Source organism: Onychostruthus taczanowskii, unplaced genomic scaffold, assembly GCF_017590055.1.
Source record: "Onychostruthus taczanowskii isolate IOZ18803 unplaced genomic scaffold, ASM1759005v1 scaffold3, whole genome shotgun sequence".
In the NCBI taxonomy this organism is placed as follows: domain Eukaryota; kingdom Metazoa; phylum Chordata; class Aves; order Passeriformes; family Passeridae; genus Onychostruthus; species Onychostruthus taczanowskii.
Genome location: NW_024500349.1, coordinates 16,863,478 through 16,882,835, shown reverse-complemented (window position 1 = coordinate 16,882,835; position 19,358 = coordinate 16,863,478). Strand labels below are relative to the sequence as shown.

The following is a 19,358-nucleotide window of genomic DNA, read 5'->3' as shown; positions in this document are numbered from 1 at the left end:
TTCGTTTTGGTACATACACCTCTACACATAAATATCTGCCAACTGCAACTTTTATGGTTGTTAGCTGCATAACAGATATCAGTTAATAATGGATATCAGTTTAACAGTTTAACCAAATTAGAGCTCTTAAACTCTCCTTACCTACATCTAACACAGCAAGAAACCAATATTAAGGGAGAGATGAATGCACTTATTCAGACTGGAAAAGACTATCACAGAAGCAGAAGCAATATGTAGAAAAATGTGTAATAAATATCCAAACACTGCCTCATCACCACTTTAATAATCAGAGAAGAGAATCAGCTTCCTTGTCTATACTGTTGCTTAGGCAAACACCTACCCAAACCTGCTATTCGAGCCTTACCACATCTCTCAGCTTCCTGCTCTTTTTTGTCCCCAATACTGATTTCAGATATTTAGTTATTCTATGAGAGCTCTTCTGGCAACAAGAAAAAGAGCCTTGGATAGAATGAGAGGAAAAGGAACCAGACAAAAAAGCAGAATAGTAGGAGGGCTGAGAAAACCATTGCAAATGTTTGGATCCATCCATGCTTACATCAGAAAACCTGAGAGGGACATCAGATTCTTCAACGTAAAGTTAAAAAGATATTAACTTACCAACAAATAATAGTAAGTAACATCTTTTACTAAACCTTAAAGAAAGCCGAGTCTTTGGAGCTGCCAAGTGAAAACAACTTACTTGCCTAAAATGTGACTTAACTTTGAAAACATTGAATTGTAACATAAAATAACAGGTTCTATATCAGGGGGATATCTCAGTCTGAAAGACATAAAAATTAATGTTAAAATACTCTTAATTTAATATAAAATAACATAATAACCTCTCTGACTTCCCAGTTCTCAAGTGGAAATGATTTCCTGTGCAAACCCATTTTACAGGCAAGGGTAGTAACTAGACCCAGTGTGGTTGATTTTAGCTGCACATTTCCCATTAATGTTTATGTGAGATTCACAGCTAAATTGCTGCACATGGGTGCAGGATATACCCTCAAGTTGTTAAATGAATGAAGAGAATGAATACATGGGGATTCCCATGAAGAGGAAAAATGCCAAGGAAAGAAATATCAGAAAGAATAATATAATACACAAAATGCATTCAGAGAAGGAAGGATGGGGAGGAAAAAAAAGAAAGCATTTTCTGATCTCTTTCCAAAATCAGTTCTGTTGTGGGTTCCCTGAAATGATATAACAGTTGAAAAAGGCTTAACCATCTCCTACAAAACCTCAATCATGAAATCCAGAAGAAAAAAATAATTTTTTTTCTCAATTAAAGTCTATGTTTCAGATTAACCTACTGTTCTTTCGACCTACATTTGAAGCTTTATCTCTTTTTGCTCTGGATTATATATAAAGGCAAAAATTGTCAAAGGAATATTTTCCACAGTGCTGCAGCCCCATGGCTCTTGATTGGTAACAGTTCAACAGTTTGTGTGGCAGAGCTGACTAAGGTTAAAAACTACTCAGCAAAAACCAGTTTTGACTGCTACCAATGAAGTTCTACTTCAGTTCCAACTGCAACCACTGAAATATTGCAACCTTCTCTCATTAGGTTTAGGTCTAAGATTTTGCCATCAAATCCTTACCTCCCTTTCCACAGTGCACACCAATCAGTCCCAAACCATTACTTTTTGATGGTCTGCATTCTTTCTCCATGTACAGTAAGAATTTCATGGTCACCAAATCCCTATATTGGGTATTTTAGTTCATGAAGTAAAATCAGAGGGAACGAACACTTAATTGTGTGTGAAATCACTGCAGACCTGAGGGGCTGTGTGGAGTTTAGGAGCACAGCTGAACACCTTGAACTCCTCCGAAACCTTCCCTGTTTCTGTCTTATATATGTTTATATAAACCTACATACATATATATATATATATATATAAACACACATATATATATACATGCAATACAGATGCTTTCAGCACAAAGAACACCATGATAAGCGAGAACAATAATTTTTAGTTTAATCTGATAAAGACATGAATATAACACCAGGAAAAGACAATCAACACTATAAACCAAATGACACATATTATAAAAATCTTCATTGTTTTCATAATTGTATTCATACAATTATTTGCTTGGGTTTTTCTTTCATATTTTCTCATACCTTGCTAAAGTACTTTAGCAGTTTAAAACCCCTCTCAATTAAACAAATTCACTAACAAAGTAGTGCTGGATTAAATTAAAATGCCCACAAGAAAAATGGGAATATTTTGCATGTATAAAATTGAAATTTTGCGTTCATGTATTTGAAATTTCCAGTATTTTTTTTTATTTCCAGCACCTTTTTAAAGAAGAATAAGTGCATCCTTTCCTTTCCTCCCCTTCCCTTCTTTTTATTAATATTTTTCAATGTAAATTAAAAGTATTATAATTATTTATCTCTGTGTACAAGTATAGCCAAATACACACATGTGTAATAAACGTCTGATAAATATATGTGTATACACATATATATATATAAAACAATACCACACACATACATATATATAAAATACCACATATAAATGCATACAAATATACATTTACTCTGTACTACAGATTTCCCACATTTCTCCAATTTTATATTGGGTATTTAGCTAATTTTTAATAAATGAAATTACTCTGTATTATTAGTTTGTGTATGCTCAGTGCAAAACTACAGTGAAAACTGGTTTCCACAACTTCTAATTACAAAACATTAGCTACCTGAGACTTCTCCAGCTGAGCAGATTAGCATAGATCTTCTCTGCTGACAGCTTTGACCTTCACTCCAGCAAACACTTGTCAAAATGCCAAAAGTAATTACCTGGCTGTTTAGGAAGGAGTAATGGGGTGTAGCTACCTACCTTTTCTTGTTACTGATCTAAAATGTCTATAAAACTTTGCCAAGAGGCACCCTCTGGATTTTGGCATATACATTTTTTTCTCATCTGTCTTTTTTTTGGTCTTTTTTTTTTCAACAGACTATCAAATATTTTCTATATGATCTCCTGCCAGCCAATCCCATCACAATTCTGGGGGACAGTCTAAATAACCTACTAGATGGATCTTTCAACCAAAACCATTTTATGACTGCTGTCATCCTGATTTTGTTGCACTGATGCAATCAGGAAAAAAAATATTTAAAAGCATCAGAAGCAGCACAGAGAAAAATTATTATAATTATCCTATGGTGCTGGTACTGCCTATCCTCTGAATTAACTTATACATGATAGCTTATTTTCTTTTCATAAAAAGCCTTTTACTGTTCATATTTCAGATTTACAATTAAGAAAACTGAGCTGCAGAGAATTTACAAGTACTACTTGAAAAATCTATGGCTAGATTAAATCTAGAGATGTCTTCTGACTTCAGCCAACATAAATTCATACAGTTTCTCTTAATCTGGAAAGTTCAAATTTATGGAAAATATCTTTTAAACCTAACAAAGGGATTTAACATTTTCCTGAGGACTAGGTAATTCCAGAAATATTTAAGCATTTGTAGATTATTATAATGGTCAATTACCTCTAAATCCTGAAAACAACTTTTGTCAGATAATGGAAAACATCATCCCCAAATAAGAACAAGATCAAGTGTGATAAATTCAACTAATCTTGCATGTCAGAATGGATATGTGGAGCTCAGGAAAACTCAAGGAGTTAAAAAAAATCCCCTTCTTTGGCCATAGATAGTCCAGAAAACAAATAATTCATGCAAATCAAGTTCCTTGCCTTGTAGTCCCAACATTCCCTAACAATTGTGCAGAGTTTCAGGCAGGAGCAGCAGCTGCTGAAGGAGCCCTCAGTCCATAGGAGAAAGACTGCTTAAAGTGAAGTCAGTGTTAACACACAGGTCTGAACACTGCTGACAAGTGTGCCCTTGTGAGCACTGCCAAAAAACTTTGCTTATCTTCAAAAACTCTCCCAAAGCTCTCAAATAATTCCTAGTCCTACTATCAAGAGCTCATTACTTTCCCTCTCAGATACATCCCTCCACGAGCTATCAGCAGTAGAAGGTCATGCAAGTGCCTATTTTCAAGACAGATGATATGTGAATCCCCTGGACCTTCTAACTAAGCCTTTTTCAGCCAGAAACCCCCACCTGCCCCTTCATCCAGGGTCACAGTTGTGCCTCCTTCCCAAGATGTCAACCTGTAAATTGTGTTTTACCAAGAGAACAAATTGCTCCCAGGTTCAGGGCAGCTGTCCTTACACACTGTACCAAAACACCACACTTCTGGAGAAGGGCCTTTTCATGTTATTACTTTTCTCCAGGTAAAAGGGAAAACAGCCTGATTCTCAGATGAGTATATTGATTTTCTGGTTTTTTTTCTCTTGTGCTTTAAATAACAACTATTTTTCATAGACTCCTGAAGTAGCACTGCTCTCACTCACAATTTTTATTCTTTGGCTGATATGAAAGCTATCAGCTAAAACCACAAGATTGCTAATCATCCAATTTCATATATTAAAAATAGAACATTTAGTTACATCAGATAGAGTCTATTTTCCTGTTTGTACCAACTGAAATAGAACACTATCTGTTCCACATTATCCCTGTTCCACATGGTGCCTAGTGTTTATTTGCATGCACAGTTTAAAATCGTTAGGTTAATCTTGTTGTTCTACATTTTGAGAAGTTATAATCAATCTGTCTAATAGGGGGGGGAAAAGGTACTGACTGATCTTTTCAAGGTAAAGATGAGGTTACAATGCTATCTGACCTAAATCAGAGTTTCTTCAATTCACTTCTTTAAGCTTACCTAGAAAGTTACATAATAATCAAAAAATATTCAAATTTTCATAAAAAAATAGCCAAACTATATAAAAGCTGCCCAGTATATATTTGCACTACCAGATTTCTTCTAACTGCTGCATTCCTAAATAATTTGTTTTAATATGCTTGGTATCTGCTGTAACAGAGACAGCATCTTAAGTGTACTGCACAAAAATGCATAAAACTTTATTAAAGGACTGTAACATTCAGAGATGTCTGGAACGGTATTTATTATTGCTGTATATGTCATATTGCATACATATATTTCAATTTTCCTGGAAAATATGCTGCTTCTCATAAAAATGTGAAATAGAAGCAATTTGGCTAAATAATATGGTGAAATACAATATTAGGCAATTGTCTTGGGGTTGGGGATTTCTGCTTGCTTTAAGTCAGAAATAAAATTAGATCTCAAATATTTTAGTGTGGGGACTTTTTGATACTGTGTCCACAGTGGGATCCCCAGTAGTGCTGCTATGCAAAAATAAAAGTGTTTTGTTTCATTCACACATTCACCGCTCCACGGATTTTAGAGCAGCTATTTGTTCATTTGCACCAACTGAAAACTGTCCTACACATAAAATGTACGGGTCAGTTTCAAACATCTGTGCATGGAAATCTGTAGCAAGTTTAAATGGAAAAAGACCTTCCACTACAATAGTCAAAAACGTATTGGGAGATTTCTTTGACTTGAAAAATATCACTTTGCACTCCAACCATAGAGCATTTTCTCCCAGGATTATCAGCTCTGTAGGTGTGAAGAAGCCAGCTGCAGGAATTTGGTTATTTAGTAGTATGACATGTGTTAATATTTATCAAAATTTAAATGTTTGCATTTTTACTTGCTCTTAAATTAATTTTGAATTCTTAAAGAGCTTTAAATATGTTAGCAAAGGACAATATGAATAAAGGAGACTTATGTAGAAGAAATCAGGATTTGCACCAGAAGACTTTAAGACATCTATCAATAGAAAAAAATATATTTTTGAATATGTTACCAAGCAGCGAGTACAGGAAGAAGCTTTCCAGTGTACTAAATTCACTTTCCAGTGTACCATCCTGACTTCCACCAATCTCTCCAGATTTACATGCAGGATCTGTGTATGGCAGCTCTATCATCAACAATGTCCCAGTGACTCTGTGGACATTAGTGATGATTTCTCTCTCAAACTTATACCCACCTATGATAAATATCACTTCATATTATCTATCATTTCTCTTTGAATGTAGAGGCAATCTAGGCAACTATTTTTTAATAAATGCATAACATTTAGACAGCTGCAACAGATTTAGATGAATTCTACTCTCACTATTAAAATGCATTTAGATATATTACCAGAGGGCTCATTAAAAAATTCAGCTTAAAAATCTCTATTAACCTCTAAACCACGACATAAATTACTAAATAGAAGACTTATTTTTTACCAGTCTTCACAGGCCTGCTTTTAGATTTCAGAAAAAAAACACCTAACAGAAATACATGGGTTTCATTGTAGGCTTCCATTCTTATATTTCCACTGAACCTTTGGCAAACTGTTGTTCAGCTAATAATTATTGTATTCCACAATATTCTAATATCTACTCTACACCAATAGTGTGTTTCTCCTTATTTTAGTTTAATTGACAGTTTTCTATTAATGGGTGTAAATAAGAGGCATGAGAATGCAACAGCATAAACTATCATTGCTTTAAATTAAAGACTATTAACTACATAATGCTAATTAGCTCTTTCTGTTTTCCTCCCCAGTTCTACAAAATTATTAGGAAGCTTTACAATTCCCAATAAGCAGCTGGATTTAAGGGTTTATGCTGGAATATATGACATGACTTTATAAGTTGAACAGAAGGAAGTTCTGCAATTTTCTATTAAAACAGAAAGTGGTTTTAAAGACAAGAAATATTCTAAAATTAGATACCTCACAGTTATTCTTAGAGGAGAGGGGTGTGTGTTCAAATGAATTCTACCCCTACTAATCACAGCAATGAATACCATAATTAGAAGGAAGTCCATGGAGAAGAGTCGTAACTGGAGGTTCTTCTTATTCTTCAGGATTGAGACACATTTTCTGAACAGTAGCACTTCTCACTTGTTTCATTTTTCAACAGAAGAACATGGTGGGAAAGAAATGCCATCTTGAAAACTCATTAATCATTGTATCAGACATTTCGTACTGCAGGAGACAGTACAGTTTCTGAATAATCTTCAAAACCATAATGACATCCTTTGTTCAGCAATGGACGAATTTGAGGGAAATAATTCAAATAGATTTGATGATACAGTAGGTGAAAGGAAATCAATCCACTACAGAGGGCTCAGAAGGTGAAAAAGGACAATGTGAACTAAGGAGGCTTGAGCAGAAGAAATAAGGATTTACACCAAAAGACTTAAGAGAGGTAGGAACAGAAAAAGACCTGTCAAATCTTTATGTTTCACATTATAGACCAAAGAATTGTAATCCTACTCAAACCAGGGACATGGCAAGTGAAATCAGATGAACCTCACCGCCTCCTGGCTACATTGTTCAAAGTTTCTGACACAGAAGCTGTCAATTCTCTTCAAAGATGAACTTCAAATTATTCACAGACATATTCTTTGTTACCATCTCAGAGAGTACGATATCTTATTGCACAGTCTACAAAAATCTAGATAGAGGGAAGGAATTCACCTGAAGACTTCAAACTTGTTCTTTTTACTACATGACGCTGAATTATGACAGTGACTGACCAATGAATACTTTCAAAACAACCATCATTGCTTACAGTTGTGGGATAGAAAGAGGAACAAAGACACTATGCTAGCATGGACATGTTGGTGCCTGAAGCAAGAGCTCATCTTACTGAGAATTCTCACAAGATGTGTAAAGCTTACAGCAAGAGTCAACAAGAAAACCAAGGCTGGCTATAATGACCTTGCTTTTTGAAATTGAAGTTTCCTCCTTTTGATGACACAGAATTCATATCTCCTGCACTGACAGTCACCATGAAAAACAATGTTATTAGGAAACCAGCACAGAAAAATACTGTCAAATTTCATGATGTCAGCAAGAGAAGCAGTACATTGGAGGCAGAATAAGGCATAAATACTTTCTTCACCAACTGGATGCAGGCTCACAAAGAGCTCGGCCATTTAGTCATCCTAACTAAGAGCAGAACTATGACACCTTGGACCACTCCAAACCAATCAGACACCAGCAGCTGAAAACAATACACAGGGTAAGTTAACTCTAAGGGGTTTGAAGTATTCATTTAACTCAAAAAGACTCTTGAATGCTAAAAGCTAAGGATGGTGTTTTGTCTGTTTATAGCTGCCAACCTCAACAAAAATATTCACATTCAATGTCAAAAAGTTTTATTGCGTATTTTTTGTCATGGATATTTCAGCTCAGCTGGGACATGACCAAAATTTTTAGATGTTAAATCTCAAAATCTGTAAGATCACAGATTTAATCATATGCAGTCACTTAAAACTGCTGAGAAATTCTATATGTTTTTAATACATTCCAATAACTTTGAGGCCGTGTTTTTATTCAAATCAGCTTGCTGTATTGCATAATACAGTAATATTTGAATAACAATACATTATGTTTTGCATTTTTGTGTTTCAGCAGAATTAATTTTGTTTTATTGTTTTATTTTCAGAATTAAATCACTCACAGAGAAATTATTTTTAGACAAGAAGTTAATATGATTCAACAACCTACTCTCTAACTCAGGTCCCCTTCAGACTATGCACAGTGTGAAAATATGAATTTCAACAACAGGGCAACAGAAAAGTACAAAAGGCCCCAACCAACAAGAAAAAAAAAAAAAAAAAAAAAAAAAAAAAAAAAAAAAAAAAAAACACCAAAAAACTAACCACAAAACCATCCAAACCAATGGTTTACTTAAAAGTTATGGAAATTTTTAAAAATTTGAAAACTTTTCTGTTTCTATATATACATTAAATTAATTGAAATTTCTGACTTTCCTTACTGGTGTGTATCACAAGGTATCTTAGGCAAAGAACCTGCACACAAGACCTGTTAATTCCCTAATATATGGTTATGCACAGCCTTACATGGTGCTGTCTGTCCCTGTCACTACCATGCCTGCACTGTGCCCACAGCCCTTTGCTTTTCAGTCTTCACCTGAACACCTAAAATGTTGCACTTCAATACAATGCAAAACAAATGTAAGCATGACTCGAACACTAAAAGGCATTTCAGCAGTGCTGAGCATCTGTGCCCAAAATGTCTCTACTACATCTCTTTTTCCCGTGTTCAGAATATATATGACCATTACAGGCACCTGATGCAAAAATTCTTTGCTTGGAAACTTGGAAAAGTGGAAGTTTCCACTTTTCTAATTATCACTGTCCTTGCCTAAATGGTAGGATTCTGGACTACACATAAAGTAATTTCATTCCTCACTTCTATATGAAATATATTACAATTTTATGTACAGTTATCTTACTGATAATTGTTCTCTGCTAGGTTTCTCCTGACCTTTAAACTGAAGAGAAAAGAAATATACATTTGTTTGTCTAAATGATGTTGTGCCAACTGTAATTACTCCTAGAGCAGGTAACTTATGTGTTGAGAAAGTTTATTTCTTCAAAACATTGAGATTAAATTGCATTGCATCACTGAATCTGACTTATTAAACAGAAATAGGCCAGAGGACAGCTACTTAATGAAAGACATATTCTATCATTTGAATGTCAAAGAGTGTGAAGCTGGCAAAATGTTGGGTGTCCTACTCTAGAACAAATAAAGGTATTGTTAATGTGAGAAAGCAAACTATTCACAATTTTAAATTATTCTGTTGTCAGCTTCCCCATATAATTATATAGCCCTAGAAACTGAAAAAACAAAAACAACCAACCAAAAGTAATCAAAACATTTACACAGAATTGGAACTGTAAATTATTGAGAAAAAAAGGTTTTATCAGCAACAATGTCTCTAAAGGATTTTAGAGAGTTTATTTTACTTCAAGACAGGTCATTTGTGCACCAAGAATAAATCTCAAACTCCGAGACAAGAGAGGCAACCATTTTTATTATCACACTTCCACACCTCTAGCTTTTAGTGGATATTTTAAATCCTTCACCTCCCTACATAGTTGCTATATAGTCCCATATCTTCTCTAACCTGCACATTTTTCAAACTCCACAGAGGAGGAAGGAAAACTTTAAATATAGTTCCCTATATTTAAGACTTAAACAGTGCAAGGAAAATATGAAGTGTATCCATTTTGGTTACAAGAATATATGCTACATGAATAATAAGACCAAACTGCAGCACAGAAACTGTTCTTGCGGCTATCAGTGGCACTTGCATGTACATAACACCTGCACAAATAGATTCCTTTTTGCAAGTCTGAATAATTTACATTCCTATATTTATTATGACATCAGATCACCTCAATTTCCAAATTGTTTTCATTTCAAAGGATGTGACAGACTGTGAAATTCTTCTGTCCATTTGGTCTATTCATTTTCTGTAAACAAGATCTGCTTTCCCAGCTCCTGGAGGGATGTCAAGTTCCCTAATAGCAGTACAGCATGGAATTATGCATTTACCTGTGCCTACCTTGGAAGTATGCATTGATTTATTCTCCTTTGGCTTCTCTTGGTAAATTAAATACTTGGAATGCTTTTCTTCAAGACACTGTTGACTTAAAAAATTTATAATTACAACTAGAGCCTGAAAAAACTTCTTATGTAAGTATATATCACCGTTGATTTTTTAAGATAATTTTTTTTTGGCTTAGAGATCTGGAAGTAAGACATTTGCTTAAAATAAATGAACTGATTAGTGAGCACATTGACAAGCACTGCAACTGCATGAGTTAGAAAGGAAAAATAAGATACTTTTTAAATTTAATAAATTTAATATATTTGAGGGATGGATAGAATTGTGAGCTCTTTTTTTTCTTTTTTTTTTTTTTATGTGAAGGGCAAACACAGGGTTTAGTTATGACAATCCTGTGGCTACACTGAAATACCAAGAGAAGCTTACGTAAAACTCCTATAAACCTCTTTCTGTAGCCATCAAAACTTGAAGGTTTTAATTCACTAAGCAAAAGGAAGTCAAAAAATGCTTGGGATATTAATGTAATAAAGAGCAGGTAAAATTACTGTATAAACTATGAGTTTAAATTGGTGAACTGCAGAAATTCTTAGAATCATAGAACATTATGCTTGGAGAAGACCTCCAAGACCATCAAGTCCAACCTTAACCACCCACTGAGGGCCCAAAGAGACACGTCTGGTTTTGAACACTTCCAGGGATGGTGACTCCATCTCTTCCCTGGACAGCCTGTTCCAGTGCTTAACCACCCTGTCAGTGACATCGTTCCTAATATCCAACCTGAACCTCCTTTGGGACAGCTTGAGGCCATTTCCCCTTGTCCTGTTGCTGGTTGTCTGGGAGAAGAGACTGACTCCCACCTGGCTACATCCTCCTTTCAGGCAGTTGTAGGGAGTGATGAGGTCTCCCCCGAGCCTCCTTTTCTCCAGGTTAAATACCTCCAGCTCCCTCAGCCACTCTTCACAGGGTTTATGTTCCAGATCCTTCACCACTTTGTTGCCCTTTCTCTGGGGTGGCATTATTTTGTCCCCAGAACCTCCCCACTTCTTCATCAGCATTTCAGTTAAGGAAGCTGAAAACAGCTACTTTGATTCCAGAGGTAAGAAAAACCAGAATGTTTTATCTCGATTTTTGCTGAAATAAATGAGTCACAGCATTTTTACGTTTCAGAGCAGCTTGTTAGAAATCAGGCCAAGGCATATCAGGAACCTCGTGGCCTTGACAACATTTCCACAGCCTTGCTAAATTTCAGTGGATGTCAATTCCATTAATTTCCTTACATGTAAATGTTTGAAAACATGTAAGCCTCATTATTCACAACTGGAAAAACTATAAACTGCATTCTGATTTCTTTTAGACCTGCCTTCTGCCAGTTTCATCTGTTCTTGCACTGCAAAAGCATCCTGTCCATATTCACTGTGCAACTCTAGAGCTGACAGACCTTCCTCATACCATACTCTTTTTTTTTTTTTTTTTCCAAAATAAAGTCTCCTTTCTTACTCCAACTCTAGAGCTGACAGACCTTCCTCATACCATACTCTTTTTTTTTTTTTCCCAAAATAAAGTCTCCTTTCTTATTGCACCACTGGTTATATGGAAGATATTCCATACTTACAATCATGCCTTCTGCCTTTCCCTGAATCTTTCCATTTCAACCAGAATTTCAAATTTCTTTGAGGTATGAGAAGCAGTACTATTTGTGGTATTAAACTAAATTTGTGGTATTAAACAGAGGCAAAGGACGTATTTATGAAAGAACATATGATATTCTGTTTTCTATTCCATTCCAAATAATTCTTAAAAACACTTTTCCTTGTTCAACTGATAATGGAGACTGAACTGTCATTTTTATCAAATTACCTATGACCACACTAACTACATTACTATGTAGACCTTGTATGCAAAGCTATTTTTTTCCATATGAAATTTTTACAGTAATTTACAATGAAATTCATCTGCCATTTTGAGTCCATTCACTCAGCTTTATTATACATTTCTAAGATCAACTTTCACCTTTCATTCTGTGAATAATTCAGCATTAGCAGGATTTCTCACCATCCTGCTCACTCTTTTTTCTAATTCACTTACAACTATGTTGAATGTTACACTCCGAGCAGAGATCTTTCCGCCTTTTTTTTCACTATCTTAGCCTTTTAGAAAACCAAAACTTTTGTCCTAATCTCTGTTTCTTGCCTCCTAACCAATTAGTGGTTCACCATTTTTCTGTTCCATATTCCACATTCTAAGAAACAATTAGATTCCTTAGAAACTTCTGGGAAGACCTTGTCAAAAACCTCTGGCAATCCATGCAGGCTCTACCAACAGCATCATATTAGTTGATCCTTTCAGAGAGATTCAACAAGTTTATAAGACAGGGAAGATCATTGTTATAAAAAAACCATTTTTCCCAGGAAAAGTATCATACCCATTCATGAGTCACATAATTTAGCGTTTATTGTAAATTTGGAGTTCTGACAGTACACATCTAGGATTTTTTGACCCTTGCTACTCTTTAATCAACAGTTAACAAGATCCTTCTCAAATGCAAAGGGTTCTGCAAAGGAAAATTCTAGCCTAGGAATTATTTCTGTAACTAAATTCAGTTATTTCTTTAACTAAATTCATCCATGGTGAAGCAAAAGTAGAAGTTAATGAACAGATTGGAGCTCCCAGTGCTTAATCACATGAACTTTTCTTGTTTCTGTTTTCAAGCAATATTGCAACTCGTTTACTTCTGATTTTTAAAGCCTATCAATTGAGTAATTTGGAAACAAACCAGTCATCAATTCAGATACCTTGCAAAAACTGTTTTTTGAAGTCAACAACTCCATAATACAGTTAATAGCCAAGCAGAAAAGGAACCAATAGGAGTCCTTAGAACAGTGGCACTTACTCAGAAGCAGCTTAATTCTAGAAATGCAACCTTTACTTCCAAGATTAACTTGTCATTGAAACAGTTGAAACAGCACAACAAAAAAGGCATATTTCTACCATTTTTTCTTCCAGAAAATAAGGCTAAGGTGTCATAACATTTTTGTTCCCTGAAAAAAAAGTATCAGTAAAGTGATCATCTTTTACAAATGACTAATGTGTTTTTATGAGCTTTTGACAACACTGAAGAGTTTTTCACCACACTGGAATTTGACAACAAGCCTCTATTTAATTTTCTTGACAACCAAGGAAGTCTCAAACAGTTTTAATGGACTTAAAGATGTTAAACTTCAATTTCTCATGTGCCACTCACCTCTCAACTCTCTCCCCCTTTAAATGTCAGCTTTCTGGGAGAACAAGATGTGTCTATGCTGTTTGCAGTGGTAGTGACTGCTAGACAAGCATGTGGGTGGTCACAGTTTGAGAAAGGAGGACAAGGACTTACCTGCTTCTTTGGCAACATCTGCAGTTGAAATATTTTGGAGGTTTGAGTGCACTCGGAAGGTCACAGCTGGTCCCAGGACACTGAAAGAGATTATTAAAAAAATGTAAGATTCATAATCAAGAGACATGCCATAATATCCCTTATCAAAATAGGTTTTTAAAGAGAACCTATTAAGACACCATTTAGCCCTCTTCCTTTTGCTTCATTAGCTACATTTGCATACATTTTTATACCTCTTGTGGTTTCCTGTGTGTATTTTGTGCCCGTCTGAAAGAATTTCAATGACATTAACTAAACTTCAGAACACTTCTGTAAATACTATTCTTATTATGAAGATGGCAAAATGGAGGCACAGAAATTGCTATTCAGTGAAGTACAGCATAGATCATCACTAGAATTCAGCATCCAAAGAAGATTACATGTATTTTCACATTTTATATTTCTAGTATCAACACAACCTCAGTTGCTGTTGTCACACCTGCAAGTCAGAGGGACAATATGAAAACTCAGAATATTTATCTTTATAATATGCTGTAAGAATATGTGTGAAGAGATTCTGGGCATATCTGATCTAATAGCTGGTTTTGACCAGAAAAATACCACAGAATATTTATCACTTAACAACAGAGGGGATAACAATTTTTGAGAGGAAATTATTTGACTCTGTGAAGACCTTTCTGCATGTAGCCTGGTGTTCATTTATGGCACTGAAATCTATAAGATATTTACAGAAGAAGGTACTGATTAGCCAGATGTAGAATGGCAATGTACTCCGGGTTTCACCAAAAAATATCATTGTGCAAGGAAAAATAAATCTGTATTAGTAATGTTGCATTCATTCTCCATCCATCCCAATAAACATCCTACAGGTACATCTGATGAAAGGAAAGAAGACATTTCAAGTGTGATGTCCTTAAAACTATACTTAAATACTTATCTACAAAACACATAAGAATAATACACATAAAAATATAGTGAATGTATTATTGAAGAAAAATTTCTGGGGAACAAGAGACTATACCAATTATAAGGGAGGAGAAGAGCATAAGATCTGAAGAAAAAGAAAAATTGGCACTGTTTTATAGAAGTTTACTTACATAATACATATTATGCAAATTCCCAAGGTTTTTTACACTCATATTATCAGTGAAAAGAATTATATTTATTCTATGAAGAGCAACCCTGCTTAAAAGGTGAAGTGCATGGGCTGGAACTGTACATGTAACAGCTTTTGATTTCCTATGGCCATGGCTAAGCAGAGACTGAAATCTGAAAGATTGCCACATAAAAGAAATAACTTGAAAGATATTTTGTTGCAGGGCTTGAAATGAAGTATTAAGTTATTCTTTTAGTAACATGTTCATCTCTTAAAATCATAGAATGGAGAGCACTTAATGAAGTGTGCTAATTGCATCACATATATCTTAGACAGAAATACCTTTAAACTTTTTCTATTTCACACAGAAAAAAATCTTTCCTTAACTATTAGACTTTGCTTTGAGGTTACAAAGGGAATCGGAGTAAGAATAAGAAATATCCTTTCATCTTTTACTAGCAGAGCATGCACTGCACACATTTTATTCTGGAGTTAACAGGGACTGCCATTAATCAATCGTTTTTCTTGAAGTACTCTTGGGGGGAAAGGAGAAAGAGAAAACAGATTTTATTGTTAAAGGACTCCAAAAGTCTGGTCAGTAATGGTTAAGAAACACTTTTAACTATGCCAGGCAAGTATAAAACATTTGTCAACATCATATTAATATTATAGATTAAAACGCTCAACGATTGCAAAGTACTTTTTTTTTGAGATAACTGCTTTACAAAAATCCAGACTGTTCTCTCACTAACCCTGAGATAATAAACCATAAAATGCACCTGTTTTAGGTTATCAAACACTGACTCTAACTAATCTTGCACTGTCCTTCTTTCTTTGCAGCCAACCTAAGCGATTCCTCTCAGGTGCTCAGATATCTACAGTGCAATTAGCAGTCTGCTTTAAATAAAAGCAGCATCACCCCACTATGCAGCTCTTGCATCACCAAGATAGGAGGGAAAGAAAAACCAATTTCAGATATTCCCCCCAAATCTTCACTGAATAGTCCATTATAGCTAAGAACCTAGAACAAACACAAAATTTCAACCACAATATAGTTATACTTTGGCTCTATCAGGAAAGACAAAAAGTTTCCTGCCCTGCTTCCCTTACCTGAAGTTTTATTTTTACCTCTCAGCCACTCCCCACTTCCTCCCACTTGTCCTGCCCCATTCCCAGCAGCCTTGCACATCCTGGCATCAGTAAAATCATAGATTAAAACTGGATCATTTCAGTGACCCAGCCCAGGCAGTGAGAGACAGGGATTTCCAAGGAATGAAGCCTGTCATCAACCATCCCACCATTCTCTACTGACTCCACCTGGATAATCCAGGAACACGGGAAGATCAGAGTCATACCCACATCAATGTTGCCACAAGTACTGTCATTCCTCCTCACTGCTCAGGGAAAACAAGAACAAAAAACAGGGCAAGGAAAAAAGAATTCCTTATGCAAGTGGGATGATACTGTGTTAAGACCATCCTTTTGCAAGAAAGAATATATCTCAGAATAATTTAAAACACCCACTCATATGTTGCTCTGTGGGACACTGTTTTCCTCTACTGTAGCAATTGAATTATTCTATGTTAGAAATCACCTGAGCACCACATCAGCATGGCTTCACTAGGAATATTTGCAAAATACAGAAAACAAAGCTGCTTTTGTCACAATTTTTTGCACATTGGCATTCTGTTTATTTAAAAGCAAACAAAAGACCTTGAGATTACTTGGTCAAAATTGCATTTCTGCTTGATGTTTTGGGAACTGACTGCTTCAGGAGCTCATAAAATGAGATTTTTCTCATGGGGGCTTCTGGCAAAAGCACTCAATAAATAAACATTTCAATAACAAAAGATGCCCTTTAGGGAATTCCTCACTGTTCATTATGTGTTGGATGAGAACATTTAAACAAAACCAGTAATTATTTGAGTGCAAATTATTTTTAAAATACTTTTTAACAAGAGGTCAACCAGCCTGAAAAAAGGTTTCAAGATGTATAAAATACAACTCTGATAGAATATTTGAGTTGGGTGAATGAGACTGCTTTCCTGTGTCAGACCCTCTGAAACCTGGCTAACATTAATGGCAATTGTCTTCCAAATGTCCTAAATACAGGAGCTCACTGAGGTGCTCACACTTGTTTATAAGCTGATGAATTGGAAGCAAACCATTCCCACAGATGTGGGAGATGCTGGGGGAGCAGAGGCATCTCTCCTGCTGGTACCTTACCCCAGCCAGCACTCACCCAGCTGGGCAGGAGAAAACAGTCACACAGAAACCACATTGACCAGGCTGAAACCTCACCCACATCTGGCATCTGCTGCAACTGAGGTTAAGAATGTTAGACAGGAGTTTCTGTCTATCCTTCCCCCTGAGCTGCATGCTACTACAATTACCCCCAGGTAAATCTGTAGTATTTTTTTCTGAGCTTATACTCACTTAAGTGAAGATTGTCAATTTTAGAAGCTATCTGGACTTAATTATAATTGCACTTAGCAATTTTTCCTTATATTTTCTTACAATTATTTTTAATAAAAGTAAGCAGTTGAAAGGTAATAAAGAGTGACTTCTCCTCACACAAAATGTAATGTCTGTTGCAATGACCTGCTAAATTTATTATTTGAACTTTACCAACTAATTACCCCCCTGTTGGCTGTCACAACTTTTACCTTTTTTTCTTTACTTACAATAATGTTGCCTTCAGTCATAATAAGGGTTTTTTTAACAAAGACATTCTAAGCATATTGCAAATTGTCACCCTTATGTGCTGTTGTCTTTTATTCTGTTTACTAGAGATGAAATAATTACAGTGTTTATACCAAAATGACTTGAAGGTTGATTGCTGATTTAATAATATCCCCTCCCCTTGGGTTTATATTTCCCATCTGAAGGTGGGAGAGTGCACAGCACACACAGAAACAAAGAATATTCTTTGTGTAAAATAGAAGTATTTCCTTTTGTTAATTGTTTTACGACTAACAGCATTCTTCTCATATTTTCCCTGTCAACAAATGAATGATCTGAATAAACAGAGCTGGAGCATGATCAATATGGCAAGGTCCATATCACTTTCAAGCCGTAGGTTATAATTATATTTATGAATGACAGGATTTAAATCTCCATAAATTATGTAGCAAGCTTTGCACGCCTGCTCCTCCCCCTCGTGTGCGCGTACTCCAGCGCTGCAGGATCACACCGCGTGTTGGCTCAGAGATGCAGGCACAGCCTATCATACCCCCTAGTGGAAAAGGATTTGAGAAACAAGTGCCAACATGGGTCTGTGTACTCTTGAAGATGAGACATAGAGCTGATGCCAAATGGAAATGATTTCATGAGGCATCTCATTTTTAAGATACAGACAAAGTGCAATTTCTGAAGACTGGAGGAAGATGAGGAGATTAGGATTGGCTATTTCCAACATGAAACATTCTCCTAATGACCCCATTTAATAAAACAGGGCTTGCCTTAATAAAGCTTAGATTTGAAATTGAAGTCACCACTTGTCTATATGTTCATTTCAAAATCCTTTAATCTCTGGAGGTTAAGAAAAGCAATTAGTAACGCTCCAGAGGACTATGCAAAGCAAATTTTATAGCAGTGAAGGTAATTGTCTCAGGAAACATTTGGTGGGCTTAAACTAATGACTTGCAATGTATACACATTTCTATGCCTTCTGTGTATAGGAATTTGAAGCTTATGTCCATTGTTTATATTGCACTGAAGCCCCTTTTTCACCTTCTCAATTTTGGAAAAATTAAGATGCTCGTGTTGCTGTAAATGTTTTACATATTATATTTAGATGTATATAAACATAGTTATGTCAAATCAAATCAATGGGGAAAAGCACATAATTATCAGAGGCATTTTTGTACTACATTATGTTTCTACAACATGATTTACAGAGAAAAGCAAAGGCAGAAAATTTCAGCTGGACATTGACACATAATACATGAATGGATTAATGGCTATGTAGTTCTCCTTCTGATATTCAGAGTAGCTGTAAATCAGTTGACCACTTGATTTCAAGTTTGACCAACATTTTTGACCAGAACTGTTGACCAGAATTTATTTTGTGAAGCATTGCATCACACTGTATTTAAATTGCAGAAGCAGGTACCTGACTGAGCTTCAACGATTGAAGAAAGCTTGCAAAGGATGTGTTGTGCTGACCTGCTACAAAATAACATCCCTGAACTGTTGAGTACAGAATTATTGATCATCACACAGGCTTAATACTAACAAGACACACATCTCTCACTCTTTAATATCTTTACTGTTCAAAGATTTGCTTCACTTTGCACCTGGACTGCAGAAATATCAATGTGGAGCTGTATGTCTTCTCACATTCCTATTGACAGCTATGTATGCACACAGCCAGTGATCAATTAAAAAAATCTTTTTCTGTTTTAGCAAAATGAGTTTTTTGAGCTATTCTCAGGAAACTTTCAACATGGTCCTTAAAGTGCAGAATGATGCACAGTGCTCCAGAACACCCTGCAATACAGCAAGTAATATCTATTAATATTTATATCCTTCATATACACTAAGCATGAA

At 35.4% G+C, this 19,358-nt stretch overlaps 1 protein-coding gene across 1 annotated transcript in view; it reads right to left on the bottom strand.

Annotated features, from left to right (window-relative positions):
- PTPRN2 (protein tyrosine phosphatase receptor type N2) overlaps window positions 1-19,358 on the bottom strand; it is a 631,017-nt gene that overhangs the window by 331,967 nt on the left and 279,692 nt on the right. Inside the window, exon 11 of the mRNA XM_041408324.1 lies at window positions 13,712-13,791. Coding sequence (XP_041264258.1) covers window positions 13,712-13,791 — 80 coding nt within the window. The remainder of the gene's footprint in view (window positions 1-13,711; window positions 13,792-19,358) is intronic.